The 18,934-nt window shown below is 41.2% G+C and overlaps 1 protein-coding gene across 4 annotated transcripts in view; it reads right to left on the bottom strand.

Annotated features, from left to right (window-relative positions):
* Window positions 1–18,934, bottom strand: part of DNAH7 (dynein axonemal heavy chain 7) — a 244,255-nt gene that overhangs the window by 191,778 nt on the left and 33,543 nt on the right. For all 4 annotated transcript variants that reach the window (XM_075934216.1, XM_075934215.1, XM_075934214.1 and 1 more), the window contains 6 exons: window positions 17,633–17,758; window positions 14,386–14,505; window positions 10,652–10,835; window positions 7,421–7,600; window positions 4,868–5,143; window positions 9–136 (listed from right to left, as the gene is read on the bottom strand). In XM_075934216.1, the coding sequence (XP_075790331.1) occupies window positions 9–136; window positions 4,868–5,143; window positions 7,421–7,600; window positions 10,652–10,835; window positions 14,386–14,505; window positions 17,633–17,758 (1,014 nt within the window). The remainder of the gene's footprint in view (window positions 1–8; window positions 137–4,867; window positions 5,144–7,420; window positions 7,601–10,651; window positions 10,836–14,385; window positions 14,506–17,632; window positions 17,759–18,934) is intronic.

An 18,934-nucleotide genomic window follows, 5' to 3' on the forward strand; every position in this document is an offset into this window, starting at 1 on the left:
AGATTTACCTCAGGTTTATATCTTGATGGTCTTTGAACATTTTGGCAACAATTTTTCCAAAAATTGCATCTGCTCGCTTTGCCAAAGCCCTAATCAATTCATCACAGTGCAGCTGAAACATTCCTAGACGAATAAACTGGAGCACAAGTATAAAAAATTACATACTTGACACATGGTATATGAAATAAACAATAAATTATCCTAAACAGCAGTATTCGTAACACTTTCTTTGTTGATCAGTTACAATCTTAGTGTCTCCGTTTTTAATTAATGAAGAATATATAATATGCGGAGGTCTTGGCACTCTTTTCAGTAAGAAATTACTAGTTTTTTTGCTCATGGTACAGGGGAAAGATTGTTAGCAAGGGATATCTACTACTATCAGTTCTAGAGTGCAGTTCCCATATGCCTCTTCGTCAACATCTCTAATAGCAATGGTTTTTATTCTATTTAAGTTTTGCTCTCACTTACAATAGTATAAATCCAGAATAATTCCATTAACTCCATTAAAGTGGTAATGCAAACAAGAGGAGAATCAAATCCCAAAAGTGATTCATTGTATTCCCACACACAAGTGGTCAAGTACATCTGTGATGTAATTCCATTGACTTCAATGGAGTTATGCTTGGAATAAATTTGGCCCCGGGGGGGGAGGGGGGGAGATATCACATATTTGTGCACTTCCATGGGGAGTATTTAGAGAAATCTATTGTAGAATTTTATTTCAAATTGCGTTCAGATGTTGCTACAATTAACTCTCCAATCCTCGTAGAGAGTATTTCTGAATAAGAAGTTCCACTGGCAACAGTGTTGGGAACTATGGCCAAATCCTTGCATGTTCCAGTGTCAGTCACAAGGATAAGCTGTCTGAATCTCCTATAGGAAGGTGAGGCCTGTGGAGATCCTCTGTATGAGACTGAGGAAAAGATATATTCTGTCTCCATAGGAGGGGCACTACAGATGACAGGTTTATTGAGGTGCCAGATGCCCTATATGAGGTGAGCAGCAGCACTGATAACTGGATGGAGGGTCAATAGCGGGTAAATTCTGACTGCAATAATATTAAGGTGCTATGAACATTGATGGTACAAATCTGTCTGATAACATAGCTAATCAAAGTGGTACTCGATATTACTCTGCCATTGCCAATGTTTTAGAAAGGGTTCTGATGTGTCAGGAGCTGTGATATCAGAGGAATCATTAATGGCGTTGGTGCAGTGCAATCATTAATGGCCTGAGCTCCTAATGGAAAGGGAGAGTTCTTGGTGCCAATCTATGTTCCCAACACATGGTTTTTTTTGCTAACTTTTCAGTGCCAGCATGTAGGTGGTCTTCTTGGCATGGTAATGTGTACTACAGTTGGGATTTCTAAAGCACACTAATATATTGTGCATTGTAACAGAGTAGCTTGCCCCTTAAAAGTTGGAGGGCTTGGGCTAGCGAACCTGATTACAGAATGAGCCACACCTAAGAGAGAGCAGATGACTGGTCTATAAAGCAGGAGTGGGAATCTTTTTTGGGGGTCAGAGGCCACTGATCCACCAGAAAAAAAGAAGCAAAAAACAAACAAATCAAAACCACCTCACTGACATGGCCCCCAACTTGAGAAGCAGAAGGACCCTCCCCAAATTCCCCTCACATACCAGAGCCTAGGTGGGCCCAGATTAGATTTTTTTGAGCCACTTCTAGGCTCTGGGGCAGGGCCAAAAATGAAGGATGCAGTGTGTGGGAGGGTGATGCTGGAAAGGGGGCTTGGAGTGTGTGGGGAGAGGTCTGGCCGGGAGAAAAATTGGGGATTGTGCAGGAGTGAATTGGAGATTGGTAAATCTGGGAAGGTGGTAGGGTACAGCAGTGGAGTAGGAGTGCAGAGCCTGAGGGGGGGGTACGGAAATGGGCTGCGGATTGGGAGTGGGATCTGTGTCTCCGGCCGTTTCCAGGTACCGCCCCCTGCTGCTCCTATTGGCCATGATTACAAGCAATCAGAACTGTGGGGGAAAAGCCTCCAGGCAGCGCTGTGCAGCACTGGGAATTCCCCAGCCAAGAGGAGAGGGAGTGAGCAGCTTCCTCCGCCCCACCAGCCAGAGCCAATGGGCAGAATTCCCTCTAATTTTCCATCCACAGAATCACAGAATACTAGGACTGGAAGGGACCTCGAGAGGTCATCAAGTCCAATCCCCTGCCCTTATGACAGGACCCAGTACTGTCTAGACCATCCCTGATAGACATTTATCTAACCTGCTCTTCAATATCTCCAGAGATGGAGATTCCACAACCTCCCTTGGCAATTTATTCCAGTGTTTAACCACCCTGACAGTTAGGAACTTTTTGTGCAACTTTTTGTCCAACCTAAACCTCCTTTGCTGCAGTTTCAGCCCATTGCTTCTTGTTCTATCCTCAGAGGCTGTCTACACTGGCCGCTTGATTTTGCGCAAGAACAATGATGATCTAATGTAAGATTATCAGTGTTCTTGCGCAAATACTATGCTGCTCCCGTTCAGGAAAAAGCCCTCTTGCGCAAATGTATTTGTGCAAGAGGGCCAGTGTAGACAGCTAAAAACTGTTTTGCGCAAAAAAGCCCCGATGGCGAAAATGGCAATCGGGGCTTTCTTGCGCAAAACCACGTCTAGATTGGCATGGACGCTTTTCCGCAAAAAGTGCTTTTGCGCAGAAGTGTCTGTGCCAATCTAGACGCTCTTTTCCACAAATGCTTTTAACAGAAAAACTTTTCCGTTAAAAGCATTTGCAGAAAATCATGCCAGTCTAGACGTAGCCCTAATGTTTTAGATAAGCCTGCAGGAGATTTACAACAGAGATAAGTCTTTGTTGAATCTAACATGGCTCCTATGAACTCTATTTTTTTTTTAGTAGGAGTGAATGTGGACTCTTCTGTTTATTCTGGAGTAAAGAGTTGAAAAGAGCCTTTGCATTACACACATATTGAGCTGGTTACCTGCTGAAATGATTTCCCTTAGATAAGTCAATGGTTGAAATACAAGTAGATCTGGATACCTTGCCAAATCAGCTGCCACAACTGACAGGTACTGGGTGAAAACCAGTAGCAATATGGAAAGACCAAAGAGCAGAACACTGTATTAGTAGTGATTCTCCCCTACCCAGAATCTGAGGCATTTCCTGTGTCCTGGGTACATGTGGAGGTGGAAATAATTGTACTGAAGGTCAAGAGCTGCAAACCAGTCTTGAGACATTGAAGAACTTGTTAAATTGTGGTTGAGGTGTAGAAACTCAGACAGCACTAGATATCCTAGAGCCTTCAAAGGGAAACTCTTCTATAATTACTTGAACTCCCTGTGGTATTCTCGTTGACTAGAGCTGAGAGGAACTTGCATCACTAGAGAAGTGGCCATGGTACATGCAACAGTGTCAGAAGCTTGCAGATCAACCTGCAGGAAGTTCAGTCAATCTTTCCTTCACAGGACTCTTCAATCCCTCTTTAACAGGCATGGCAAGTCAATCGGACATGAAATATTTATCAGCTTGTGAGACTTCTCTTGCACTGCCTCCACTGGGATGTCAGGGATCTCAGCCATGCATTTCATCAACTCTTGAAATACCTTAAGTTGTCTGCTGGACGGAGCATAGAGCTGTGGTGTCCAACAAGCTAGTCATTAGCTACATGTGGTTATCTGGCCGGCTGAGTGTGGCTAGTTCCCTATAGCAGTAGCCACTATAATGCTGGTTGGACACCACAGGCATAAAGGGATTCACTGCCTCAGCAGGGTCAGGGTGGGAGGAGAAACGAAATTGCAGCTGGGATCAATCATTCCTCCACGTCTGCCTGTTGATTGTAATCACACTTCTCCTATTCTTTTAGGATTTGTCACTGGTTTATATTGCTTCTTAGGGGAAGAAGATCTAATCCTATATGGCAGTGGCAACAAATGTTGGCTTGCAGGAATAGTATTGCATACCGGTGGGGACAAAGTAGGACCATAATTGGTAATTATATGAATACTAGACAGATGGATTGTGAACAAAGATGCTGACTAGTACAGTGCTGGATACAGACAGGTACTAAGGTGCTGGATACCGTAGCACAGGGTACTGGAGAGTCAGTAGCAGAGGAAACATAATCTGTACATTTAGCTGGTATCACAGACACTTGCTTAACAGTCTGAACTAAGGCACCAGAAGGATCCATCTTAGATCATTGACCCTTTGACTAAGGAACCTTCTGAATTCTTTCAAAACGGAAAAGCTAATTGAACATCCTTTGGGGATATGCTCTTTCTCAAGGCAAAAGAAAAGGACCTCTAATGTCTGATGCTCAGTGAAACAGCTGAATCTCAAAAGGGGCAAGTTTTGAACCACAGGAACTTCACTTCAGCCATAGAGACTAGATACCAGTATTGAGGAAGTTCCCAACTCCAAGTTTTTGTTAGTTATTTTAATCTTTTTTTTAAGCCATTAGGTATAAAAAAATCAGAAAAACTAACAACTATCCTATCTAGTTTAAAATACTAATTCATTATACAGACAAAAGACATTTAAATCAAACAGTATATAAAAGAAGTCTACAGTGCCAGAGCTATGGACAGCTAGAAGGAACTGAAAGACAGTTGTGTCCACTTTGCCCTTTATGTTCTCATGTGAAAGTGTGAATTATGGAATTCAGGGCTGCAGAGTCATAAACAGTTGAATCACACAGGCACGGGATACATGCACACCAGAAATTGGATCCATGGGGACAGCTACTTGAAGAAGAACCAGCTTCTTCTAGGAAACTGATGAGTTCCAACTCACTTTTAAGTACTGCTAATAATTATAAACTTTGATAAACAGCATACTTAAAACAAAACTAATTTTAAAACAAAATCAATGTCTTTCTACTGAAATCAATATAATTTACCTTCCTAGATGTGTACTGAATTTCTTCACTGAGCTTTTGGTATCTGATAGCTTCTCCTGTTATTTCTTCAAAGGTATGCTCCTCTGACAGGAACCGATCAATATCCTCTTCAGCTTGTTTATTTATCAAGAAATTGTATTTATCGTACAGTTTGAGATGCTCCATGGGTGCAATGCTTTCTTTGGCAATCTCTTCTTTGATCCTTCTCTTATGCTCATCCAGGATCTCATCGAGGATAATAGGTTTCAAATTAGTAGCTTTAGACTTGCCTTCCGGCTTTGGAAAAACAAATTATTTCTGTAACTTGTTTTATTAGGTGTACCTCATGGACAATAACATTAGCACAAATAATGAATTAAATGTTACCTTAATCATACAGCTTTATAAATGAATTTTGTTATGTAGGTCTTATCTAGATAAAAAGTTAATTTGTTGAAAACTGGAGTATAAATATATAAAGCTCCAGCATGCTTCACATTAATTATCTATGTGAACCCTGCTGATGTAAACTGAAAGTTGCTTAGTATACTCTAACCTCCTGCCAAAGGACTGTTAGCATACAGCAACCCACATTACCATGCACTAACTTTTTTTCTAATGTACCTAAAAGATCCCTGTTATCAACTTCAGTATCAAACTCCTTTCTGTCCTAGTTTATAAAATTGTAGTCTGAAAAGTCTCACAACTATCAAGAATATAGAAATGCATCATTCAGATATTGTTAGAGAATGTCAATATGCTAATTAATAACAGATTATTATTGCTATTTCCAATTTAATCTATATTAATTTCATTTCATCTGGAAAGTCACAACTTAACTCTAGCTATACTTGATGATGAATCAGTGACATTCAAATTAAACTGACCAATTTCCTGTACGTCCCTAATTAGCTCTAAAGCTGGGAGGCACACTATTTACATTCATTAAAAATAACCTTAATTTTATACTTTTCCAACAATCATTTAAAAATTAAAAATATATATTTGGCACAATCAGCCTCTTAATAAACTGATTATCTCTTTGAAAGACATGCTATTCTGTTTTATCACCTGATAGCTCATTGAGCAGAAACCTGACTCAGGAAAGGATAACAATTTTGAATAGCACTTTAAACTTGTGCTTAACTTTAGGTATATATTGATAACAATACTGAAGGCCATATTGTCTCACTATCTCTCCAAGCTCCACTGTCACAAGTCTCTAGAAACAATCCGAGAGATGAATGAAGAAGAAGCATCAGAGAGTAACTCCATTCATCTTTGCCAAGTTATGAATTACACTCTTACATTAGGGATGTTAGATAGCGTGTAATTGAACAGTCATGTAACCGCATCAGATCTATTGGTTATACGAATATTCAATAGTCCCCAGAGGCAGGACTAACAGTCAGTGCTCATGGCCCCACTCTCGGGGAGCCCGCTGCTACGCTGCGCTTCTGCTCCTCTATTGGGGCGGCAGGGCAAGGTAGCAGGTCGGAGCCAGTTCTTGAGAGGAGCCAGTTTAACAACCAGCTCCCTGAGCTGACTGGCTCCTGCCTGCCGCCCTGCACTGCTGCCTGTAATACAAAGGCAGCAGCACAGGGGGCGGTGAGACACGGGGGGGCAGGGAGGTAGCTCCGCGGGGGAACCAGCTAAAAAGCTGGCTCCCCCCAGCACTGGCTCCTGCCTGCCCCCACCCCCGCTGCCTTTGTAGGAGGCAGCAAGAGGGTGAGCAGGTGGTTCCACGGAGCCGGGATATGTGGAGAGCTGGCTTCCCACACATATTGTCTCTCCTGCCTGCCCCCCTCACCTTCCATGCTGCTGCCTCTCTACCAGAGGCAGCAGAGCAGGCGTGAGAGGCCAGATGAACAAGTGCTCATGAAGAGCCAGCTTAAAGTTGGCTCCCCATGGACAGCAGCTCCTGCATCCTGATACAGGGGTAGCAAGAGAGGGGGAAAATGCATGTAGTTGACAGGATTAACCAATAAGCCCAGGTTTATCGATTAATCATGTAGTTGTCTACATGTTGACATCCCTATCTTAAAACACCCTTTTATAGTTTTGCTTACAGGTTTTTAGCATGGGTAGCTTTCCCATTTGGGCTATTATTTTAATTTGCTCCATAAAGTTTAGATGATTAAAACAATTTTAAATTAGTGAGTTCCTTAAAATAGATGCTTTCAATCTCTATTAATAATAATCAGTTTACAAGAATTTATACTTAGCACTAGACTGTCCTCTCCATTACCAAAAATGAAGGCAGTTTCCATAACATTAAACCCAAAAATGTTTTAAGAAATACAAAATTTCTTTTCTACTATACAATATATTTACTAAATATACAATATATTTACTAAAATAATTGCTGAAATTGGATTTGCAAGAGAATAGTTAAAATATTTTAGATTAATAAGGTTAGAATTGTTCAAGTGTTCTACAATGTACTAAAAGAACGGTATTATACTACTGTGAAAGATATAAAAGGAGAATTATTAATCAAACCACCTATGATCTAAATCTAACAACAACAAAGTGAGAAAACAAAAACAAATTTATAAAATAATAATTTCTTACCCATTTAGAATACAATTTGGTTTCAACTCTTGGCACAAGATTGACAGCTTTAATCATAACATTATAAATATTCAGAAATATAACTTCATAATCATTAAACTCAGGTTCAAACTTAATACAGTCTTTGTCAAGGATGAGTCTCATGATGAAACCTGAATGCTCATAGGCTCGAACAGATTTCTAACAAAAACAGAATGAAATATATAAATTATGTCAGATCATAAAGGAAAAATCAAAAGAAATATTATTTCAAAACTATTATTACAGACTTCTCGTTGTTTATAAAGTTACAGACTAACACGGCTACTCCTCTGAGACATCTTAAGCATGGAAATCCTTAAGGATGCTAATTGCAAATGGCATGCCTTACATAAGGAAAATCATGATAAAAATTACATGTGCAAACAGTGATGTAAAAATCATTAGGACATACATACCACTTGTTATTTTGTCAGTGGAATAATATGGAAGGGATCTATACCATGTATTGCCACAAACCAGAACTTTATAAAATTGGTTGCATAAGTCCAGGTTGTAGTAGCTTTACATTATTAGCACTCACACATATACCACCACATGCAAGATGAGATTCTGTTCACAACTGCACAAAATAAATATTTACTTTAATAAAGCTACTGCAGATATATACTGGTGTAATGAAAGCACAATCTGATCTACAAAAACTAACTAGAGTTATTACAGGGATAATATTTGCAGCACAGTACACCAGACTATTTTTCTGTAGTGCAGCTTCTAAGGAATATATCCATGGGCCTCTAATCGGTTGAACATCTCTAATCTGGCACCCTTGGAAGCTGATTGGTGCCAAAGCAGAGAATTTGCTGAACCATGGGTGGTCGATATTGTCTAGCAGCATTACCAAAAATTCCATTGCTTCTGGGCTCTTCAAAGACATTTAGGGGTAAATTAGAGCTAAATAATAGCACAGAACACTGAAAGCCAGGACTGGTAGCTATAAATAAACTTTATGGGACCGCGGGAAACTTGCCATAGCCATGATAAGTGGACATCTGGCTAACTAAAATCATGCCGGACCTTGGATGTTGCCAGACCAGAATGTGCCTGACTAGAGAGGTTCAAACCTGTATTACTCTCTGATGTTTCTTGAGCTTTTTACCACATCTTCTGATTTGGTACAGCCTTCCCTTTCCTGTTAAACCCTTTCTTTCATCTCTCTGTCAGACTGTCACCATTTTAATAACATTATAAATATACTGAAATCACCATTATTGAAGGAAATATATATGTAATTGAAGTACAGAGAAAATTATCCAGTAGAAACCAAATATCACTTAGGACATGTTTACACTACAGCATTATTTCGAAATGAGTTATTTTGAAATAACTCCCAAAATAACTATTTCAAAATAATGTCTCCACACTACAAATCCCCACAGAAATAGTGCAGATCTATATCAAAATACTGCATCCGCACTTATAGGAGCCTGAATCATATTTAAAACCCCCTGGAAGCACTCTGGGCAGAGCATCAGGACAACAGTCACCTCCTGGAACTGCCGTCTGAAGCTACCCGAGACTCTTGCTTAAAGGGGCTTCCCTCTTCAGCCGTGTCTTCACCTTTGCCTACCTTCTTGAAAGACGGCAAATACCACACCATGTGCTCTGGTTGCCCTTGCAGATGCCACAACACTCTTAACATGGAGCTGGAGATGCTGCAAAGCAGTCACCAGCTCTTTAACCTCATGCTGCACTTCCTGCCACAGTTTATGCAGGTTGCCCTTGTGGCACTGCTTGAGCACAACGACCAACCTAGAACAGGAGACCCCACCCCCCTCACCGAGGTCTGGGCACTCCTCATGCACCATAGTTCCTCCCAATACTCCCCCTGCACACTGTGCACTGCTACTTCTGACGATGGGCCACTAGTACTGATTGGTGGGACCAGATCATCCTGGAGCAGTGAGACGACCAGCAGTGGCTCCAGAACTTCTGCATGCAGAACACCTTCTTGGAGTTCTGCAAGTGGCTCACCCCTGCTCTCCGGTGACAGGTCACCCATATGTGACCCGCCATCCCCCTCCAGAAGCATATCACCATAACTATTTGGAAGCTTGCCAAACCAGACATCTACTGCTCTGTTGGGAACTAGTTTGGCATGAGGAGATAGACCGTCGAGGCCATGCTAATGCAGGTTTGGCTCTCTTACTATTGTCCCAGGAGGGTGGTCAAGCAGTTCCCTAGGGAAGATGGGGGGTGGAATCTCCCTCCTTGGAAGTCTTCCAGTCCCACCTTCACAAAGCCCTGCAGGGGATGGAGTAGTTGGAAGTGTTCCTGCTCCAGGAAGGAGCTTGGGCTCGGGGAACTCCTGAAGGCTCTGGCAACCCTGTGATTTTAACAGGTGCTGAGGACCATCAATGCCAACCTGCTACGCAGGGTCATCACCCTGGGTGAAATGGACCCCATCGTCACTAGCTTTACCGCCATGGACTTCCCCAACTGTGGGAAGGGGTATTGACAGCACCCACATCCTCATCCAGGCCCCTGACCACTGGGCCTTGGATTATATCAATAGGAAGGGATACTTTTCCATGGTCCTGCATGGCCCTGGGGACCAATTATATCAAAATAAGCACAGCTGCGCCATCCACACTCACCCTATTTCAAAATAGCTATTTCAAAATAGGTATTAGTGCCTGTGAAATGAGGGTTTACTGTTTCAGAAGAAGCCTGTTATTTTGAAATAATGCTATAGTATAGACATATCCTTAATGAAGGAGCATACAAAATAACAAGAACAGAGGGGAGCTGGATTGGGTACAAATTGTGAAGGAGCAACAAGATTATGTCAGTTCCACAGCATGCGTCCCTGAAGCCATATGGAGGTTCTTCCCTCAGCATTCTCTGGCAGTGGAGGTCCATACAGATTTGCGGGCAAGGTTGGGGGCCAATGGAGTAGAGATGCAACCACGACACATCACAATGTTTGGATGGTTATTTCAGTTATAAATCCAATTGTCTTCAACTACAAATTATATTTTTGATTTATTAGATTCAAAATGTTAATATTTCCCTTTTCACTTGACAAAAATGAAGATGCTTTTGTATTATGTTGGACATTTTAACAAGAGGGTAGCTTGCCATCAGTTTTTATGACTTCTTTTTGATAAATCTTCTCAGAAAATATAGATTAAACATGAAAAAGGTACATGGACTAGCAACACTGCCTTATTAGTATCTAACCCTACTTACTGGAGGCTGTACAATTAAATCCGTAAAGTCCTGCATTGAAAGTAAGGCTAAGTTTTGCAGTTGTCGAGTCATTAAAGTAGCAGCACAGTCGAAGAAAGATTCTAATTTGGCACCGCTGGCATTAGTAGGCACCTGCTTTCTTTTATTGCCTTGGTAATAGATATTTTGCACTTCTGGAAACCACCTTGAAAGAACAGAAGAGAATTTTTTAAGTGATTAGAAAGAAGGAACCCAGATTTTTAAATATATATTTTATATTTTAATATGTTTTTATATTTTAATTAATAGAATCATAAAACAGTGTAACATATTTAAGCAAATATATTTTAACTTGAACGTATTTTATGGCTGAGTGACTTTAACAGGAATATTTACCAAAAATGTTATCTGATATTATGGAATCAAATTTAAACTATAAAATGTGAGAGAACTTATCTTATTCTGGTCTTTTGTTCTTTTCTGCATGAGAAATAAAAGTGTGGCAGAGGCAGCACACTCAGTCTTTGAAAGAAGTAGGCTACGTCTACACTGGCACCCTTTTCCGGAAATGCTTAAAACAGAACAGTTTTCCGTTGTAAGTATTTCCGGAAAAAGCGCGTCTGCATTGGCAGGATGCTTTTCCGGGAAAGCACTTTTTCCGGAAAAGCGTCCGTGGCCAATGTAGACGCGCTTTTCCGGAAAAAAGCCACGATCATCATTTTCGCGATTGGGGCTTCTTTGCGGAAAAGACTACTGTGCTGTCTACACTGGCCCTTTTCCGGAACAGTTTTTCCAGAAAAGGACTTTTGTCCGAATGGGAGCAGCGTAGTTTTTCCGGAAAAACACTGACAATTTTACAGTAGATCATCATTGCTTTTCCGGAAAAGCAAGCGGCCAGTGTAGACAGCTGGCAAGTTATTCCGGAAAAGCGGCTGCTTTTCCAGAATAAGTGGCCTAGTGTAGACACAGCCGTAAAGTTTTGTATGTTACTTTGAGTGACCTCAGTAGGTGTCAATAAAGAGAATTGACAGAGATTCAAAGGGAACTCTGTCCAATTGTTGTTGGTCACAATATGGAGACCTATCAGTGGGGGAAAAGAAAGCACAAGCATATAGGTTCTACCAAGGATGCAAAGGAACCCTCTCCAAGATGTGGGTGGAATATATGTAACTCTAGCACAGTGAAACCAGCATGTAACACAGAACTCTTTTTGTAAGATATCACATTTAAAGCTGATGACATGAATTCAGTTTTCATTTTAAAGACAAAGGCAGAAAATGCTTAGCTGCTAGAATGTGTAGATTAAAAAATCCAGCACTTCAAATAACAAAAAAAGGGGGGAAAGTTTTGACAGTATCTTTATACAAGTAAAAAATAGTAGAAAAAATTGTAATGAATGATAGTAGGAAGCCAAAAGGCAAATAGGTTATAGAATGGTCACCAATCTGGATTACACTGAAACAATATAGCCTCAAAATAAGATTTTCAAAAATTAAAAAAATATTTTGGGTGCTACACTGAGACTCCATTAGGAGACTGATTTCCAAAAAGTACTGAGTTCCATCCCTCTGAAAAACAGGCACTTTAAAGTGTCTCAAATTGAAGACCCAAAAAGCGCATCACCCAAAAACATTGCTCATGTTTAAAATCCTGGCTATACTATCAAGTCTTTTTAGGTATCCAGGTTCTCGTAAATAAAATATTCCTTAGATAATTTATTACTGTAACAACCACAGATCTGAATGTGTAAGTAATGAAAGAACATTATCTTCAGAGTGAAATTCAACATTGTCTTCAGAGACGGTGCCACCAATGCTATAGTATGTTAATCTGAGTTATAGTTCTCCTATATTTTCATTTTAATCCACTCAAGAGTAACATGATTGGGGCCTGATTCTTCTCTCAAGAAATAAATGGGAAAACTCACTTTGACCTCAGTGAGAGCAGGAGTTGCCCTTATTGAACAGAAACTTTTAAATACAAAATTCTGATTTTACCTTAAATAGACAATTTATTTAGTAGTGATCGTAAATGTATTTTTCCTTTAGTAATCTTGCAGTTCTCCAAAATTCAAATTTCTGACTTCAATGGGAAACTACAGTCATAGAACAAAGACAGGACTGGGGTCTACTATTGTGTTTTGCAAGAATAATATTGCCAAACTGGTCAATAAAACTTAAATTTCAAATCAAAGGAAACAAAAGACTAAAAAGTAAGTCTTTAGTAAGTGAAAATGGATACAAAATGTAACCACTGGTTAAACAATTGCTCAGACAAGGCTGAGCAATTGAACAAATGGTTATACTCATTTTGGCCCTGATCCTTCAATGGGACTTCACACTGGGCCTGTGCTAATGATTCCCACAGCAAAATTAGGGTCTCATATAGGAGAGGTTCTAGATATAAAAGAAAAACCTATGAAACTATAGTTTTTCATCTGTACTCCAAGGCTACGTCTACACTGGCACCCTTTTCCGGAAATGCTTAAAATGGAACAGTTTTCCGTTATAAGTATTTCCGGGAAAAGCGCGTCTACATCGGCAGGATGCTTTTCCGGGAAAGCACTTTTTCCGGAAAAGCGTCCGTGGCCAATGTAGACGTGCTTTTCCGGAAAAAAGCCCCGATTGTCATTTTCGCGATCGGGGCTTTTTTGCGGAACAGACTACTGTGCTGTCTACACTGGCCCTTTTCCGGAACAGTTTTTCTGGAAAAGGACTTTTGCCCGAACGGGAGCAGCATAGTTTTTCCGGAAAAACACTGACAATTTTATATTAGATTGTCATTGCTTTTCCGGAAAAGCAAGCAGCCAGTGTAGACAGCTGGCAAGTTATTCCGGAAAAGCGCCTGCTTCTCCGGAATAAGTGGCCAGTGTAGACACAGCCCAACTGTATAAGAAAGGCTGCTTCTGGAGACTTGTGATTTAGCTCTGTAGTACTGGAATAATATGTGGCTACTGTGAATTGGTATTATCCATACAACCTTCAAAGGTCATCAATAACAATGTTTTCATTATATCAACCCTAAAACATAGGCATTTTAAATGGATCCTGGAATCAATATGCTAAAAGCTTAGAGCCTTCACAGAATGAAAATCAAAGTGATCAATGCAGACCATTTCAGACTTCAAGTACAGTTTCTCATCATTGTCTAAAATCCAGAATAAGCATAACTGCATAAATCAGTGTAAAATACTAAGCAGTCATCATAAATCTCAAAGCAGTTTATAAAAGAGAGTAAACATCATTATCCCTGGTTTACACAACAGGAAACTAAAAAAGAACAATTATATTGGCATCTTTTTCTCTAAAATGTACAATTAAAATATACTATTAAAATGTATATGGCCTCTGAGGATAGAATAAGAAGCAATGGACTTAAACTACAGCAAAGTATGGTTTAGGTTGGACATTAGGAAAAAGTTCCCAACTGTCAGGGTGGTTAGACACTGGAATAAATTGCCTAGGGAGGTTGTGGAATCTCCATCTCTGGAGACATTTAAGAGTAGGTTGGATAAATGTCTATCAGGGATGGTCTCTCTAGACAGTACTGGGTCCTGCCGTGAGGGCAGGGGATTGGACTCGATGACCTCTCGAGGTCCCTTCCAGTCCTAGTATTCTATGATTCTGTGATATTCTTTCTCTTCCCTCCCAAAAAACAAAAACAATCAAGCCAATAAAAAGAACCCTTACAAATGTATATAGTGTAGAAGTTAAAAGATTTCTCTCTGTGCAACTTAAAGATACATTTGATCATACTTTTTAAGCAGAACATCTTTGGCAGATTCCATGTGCTTCAGGGCAATATTCTGGAAAAATGAGAGTTCCATTGCTTCCTGGCGATTGTGAAATGGTTCTTTATCAACTAAGCGTAAATTTCTGTAAAACAGTTATCAAATTAATATTTTACATATATACGTTTTTCACTTTGTATTGATCTCTGTGAATTATTGTTCGTATCAGAAAAATTACCAAATTACATAGTTATTTCGCATTCATTATTTTAATTAATATAGCAAGCTGCTATAAGATATTTGCTACTATTATTCTAGGACAACTAAATATACATTTAAAATAAATATTGCAATATTGCCTACAAGCTTTGCACATGTTTCATATATGCATTGAGATGGCCAGGGTTTCTGAAAACTATACATATACATTAAGTTGAAGATAATGGGAATACTCACATATGAGTAAAGTTAAGCATATGAATTACTGCTTGCAGAACTGGTTTCTATGGGCAGACCACCACATCTAGTCAAGAAAAATATCTTGTGTGTGCTTTAAATGGTGCCCTTCTAATAAAACTTGACTCAAGAACTTTCACAAATATATAAAAAACCCACATACATATGACAGAAATAACATTTTAGCAAATTTAGTAAATCAAGAAACTCTGCAACCTGCATGAAACAACATTTAGATTGAGAAATTACTATTTGTAACCAATTTCTTTAATGTATTACACTGGTATTAGATTGTAGACAATTTGTACTGACTAGTTTACATGTTCGTTTTATTTGCTCAGTAATCTGTGTGATGGGAATCCCAGGTGCACATGGAGCCATGGGACCTCTGTGCCCCCTTAACTCTCCAGCCTGGGCTATGTCACACTGTCTGACCAGTGACCAGCAACGAACCCTCCCAAATTCGCTATCACTCAACACAACTGCAAGGGGAGCCCAACACATTGCATGAATGTTCCCAGAGCCACCTATGAATCATAGGGTATGTCTATACTACAAAGTTAATTCGAACTAACAGCCGTTACTTCGAATTAACTTTAATTGATGAGTCCTCAAGTGTGATTGAGCAATCCCCTGACATGGGTCATGTAGAAGTTGAAGCTCAAGTTGAAGTTGCTGGACAATGACTGTAGATGTCTGCCTGTCACTCCACCCACGTGTTGGCCACTGTCCTTGCTGTTGTCTCTGGGCAGCTTATATCTAGATGATTCGCCAACTTATAGAATGTTTTCTGATAACCATACAACCTAATTTTCATAATTTCATATGCATTAATGATGTACATATGTGGTAAGAGAAATAACTTTCAATAGATCATTATGCTTCCCCGATACCTCATATGACATGCTCTCTATGTAATATCACAATTACATACAAAAGAATATGGGGGTTCCAGGATGCTCCCGCAAAATATAGAATGTCACAATCTGCTTTTTTCTGTTTGCTATCACTTATAATCACTTTATTAACTACAAAAAGTAAATTAACTTGTTTTCTGTTTATTCTAAACCCCATTTTGTGTCATTCATGTATGGGAAGTTGTGCGTATCTTCCTCCACCTTGAGGGAAGGGGCAATTTCATGATCTTACAAAGTATAGATCTTCATGCCGTACAAGACAATATAATTTTGGGTACGTTCCAGAAGATATGTGCACCAGAATGCTGGGCAATAGATACTCATCCTCTTTTGAAGGCACAAAATACTTCCTTTCCATCCCTTTTGCCATGGGGGACGAGAGGTGGGCATTTGCTACAATGCTTTACTAGTATTATAGATGGCCTTAATTGAGGAGCAAAGCCACCATATGAGGGATCTCTAGGTTCCTCCTCTGCTTGCATGCCCAAATTTTGAGCCAGTCATCTGGTCAAATCCTGGTGAGCTAAATTGTCCATGGTCTGCATTGTGGTAGATGTATCTGTCACCACTTCATCAGGGCGGATGTAGAAGATTCCTGCATGGGCACTCGATCTTCCTGCCCCACTGGCTCACAGAGATCCTCCTACACTGAAATGTCCTGCATGGTTCTAGGCAGTGGTGTGGTTCTCCAAACCTCTGTCTATCTTGGTACCAGTCCTGGTGCCAGGTCCTACTGACATCTCAGTGCCAGCCTGCATGCCCATCTCTTGTCCTCACAGAGATGCTGGGACTGTAGATCATGATGGAGGGACTCATGCTTCTGAAACCACTCACAAGGATCTGAACTCCAGGCCTTAGGCTTGGTGGTAAGTCCATGGGGTCCAGAAGAGCCATTGAGCCAGTGCCAGCCACTTCAATGACCAGACATCATAGGGAATGGCTGCCCCTCTTCTTGTCTGGGACGGTGGCAAGAGTGCTGGCAAGAATGGTCATGGATCATCTAGTCAAGTTGCTGGACCAAAGACCCTCAGGAGCAGGAGACAGCCAAGAGAATGCAGGTTTTGCAGAGCCCCAGCTGGGCCAACAGCAGCTAGACAAGGAAACCCTGGAGTCAGCAGGGCCAGGTGCCATCAGGAGCCTGCCCCCCGCTGAGGAACCCCAGTGTCAGTGGGATCAGGCAACTGGAGAGCCCCTGGCAGCAGAGATGGTGACAGCCGAGGAACCCCAGGAGTCCCCCAGCAACAGCAGGGCTAGGATGGCCAGGCTGCCCTGACTGGGAAACTCCTGATGGCAGCAAGCCTAGGTAGCGACGCAGGAGCTCTGGGTGGGGAACCCTAGCAGTGGGCCAAGGCAGCAGCCAGGGAATCCTGGGCCCAGCAGGAGAACCCCAGCATCAGTAGAGCCAGGCACCATCAGGGAGCCTCTACCCCAGCCAGGGAACCCTGGTGTCAGTGTGGTCAGGAGGCTGGAAAGCCCCTGGCAGTGGGCTGGCAGTGGCTGGGGAATCCCAGATAACCCTTGATGGCAGTGGGGCTGACAGCGGCCAGGCGGCCCAGGGCTGGGAAACCCTGAGGAACCATCGGAGGTATTGGTGTTGTTGGCATACAGCTGGTCCTGGCTAGGGAATCCCTGGGAACCCCCAGTGCAGGCAGCAGGGTGGGGAGCCTCAGCCGGGCCAGCTTTAGGGGGGCAGTGGTAGGGTGGGGAGCCCCAGCCTTGGGAGCACCAGGCCTTGACCTTCCCTGAACCAGCAAATTCCCTGGTCTGGGACAGCTCAAATCCCAAGGGCGCTAGATCCGGGATGTCCAACCTGTAGTGTTAAATCCTAAAATGACAAAATAATTAGATTTTGCACATGTTCTGTCAGAAAAGCTTGAAATCTACAGGGTCCACACTTACTTAAAAGAAGTCTCCCATAAGTCCAGAACAGCCAACATGGTAGGGTTCATTGCATACAAATTGTCCTTTATGTAACTACAGGCTGACAAGAAAGACTTGTTCCAAGGTTTTGGCACAACTTCCATTCTAAACAAAACAGCAAAATAAAGTCTCCAATTAGTCATGCAAAGTATCCAAAATATATGTATATTTTTCTTAATACTTATACTTGTGTTGCATGCTACTGAGATTTGAAATTTGGAAAATAAAACTAATTTCCTCTTTTACCCCTCAGAAATTAAAAATATTGTCCTAGAATATGGGGGAGGGGTTATACAAAATTAAATATTGAAATAGAACTTTATGCAAAAACTTAAGCCGAGATATGTAACTTAACGAGTTGTAAGGGACTGTGGATAAGGCTGATCAAATTAATTAGATTATATTCATGTTGTTTACACAGGTAATTAACCAATATTTTTTCTAAATGATCTTGAATATTTAATAGGTAAGGCTGTATGTCTGTCACAGCCATGATTTATGTATAAAACACATGAATTATAGTGTATTTTACTAAAAAGTCATTGCTTTATTCACCTCCTGCTACTGAGTACAATTTTTATGCACTTTTACATATTTGGTATGGTATCTTTTCTGGTATCCTGCTAAAAGGAAGTTACTCATCCTGTGCAGTAACGACTGTTCTTTGAGGCGTGTGTCCCCTTAAGTGCTCCACTGTTGGTGACAAGTCATCCCGGAACTGCAGGTCAGAGCTTTTTAAGCAGTTGTCAGCGGGTCGCACGTGCTTGGAGAGCGCCTTGTGCTGCTAGTGCTTTAGTGCCTCACACACGCGGCCAGACCCCCCGTTCAGTTCCTCGTCTATGCCCAAGTAACTAAGACTCTTAGTAGAGGTAAGGAAAGGAAGGTCATGGAGCACCCACAGGGACACACACCTCATTACTGTACAAGGCGAGTATCTTAATTTTCTTCTTCGGGTGATGTCCCTGTGGGTGGCTCCACTGTTGGTGGCTACACAGCAGTACTCCACATGGATGGTAGGAATCGGAGTCACTGCTTGGCAGCTGAAGATAGGACTGCTGTAGCCATCGCTGTATCCCTTGCCAGGTGAGGCTTTATGGCATAGTGCCTGGCAAAGGTGTGGTCCAACAACCAAGTGGCTGCTCAGTAAATTTCCTTAAGGGCCACGTTGTTTAGGAAAGCCATGTAGGTTGCAGTAGCACAGGTGGAATGTACCGTTGGTGGGACTTCCAATGGTTTGTTGCAGAGGGAATGGCACTGAAGTATACATGATGATATCCATTT

This window comes from Pelodiscus sinensis, chromosome 7, assembly GCF_049634645.1.
Source record: "Pelodiscus sinensis isolate JC-2024 chromosome 7, ASM4963464v1, whole genome shotgun sequence".
Taxonomy (NCBI): domain Eukaryota; kingdom Metazoa; phylum Chordata; order Testudines; family Trionychidae; genus Pelodiscus; species Pelodiscus sinensis.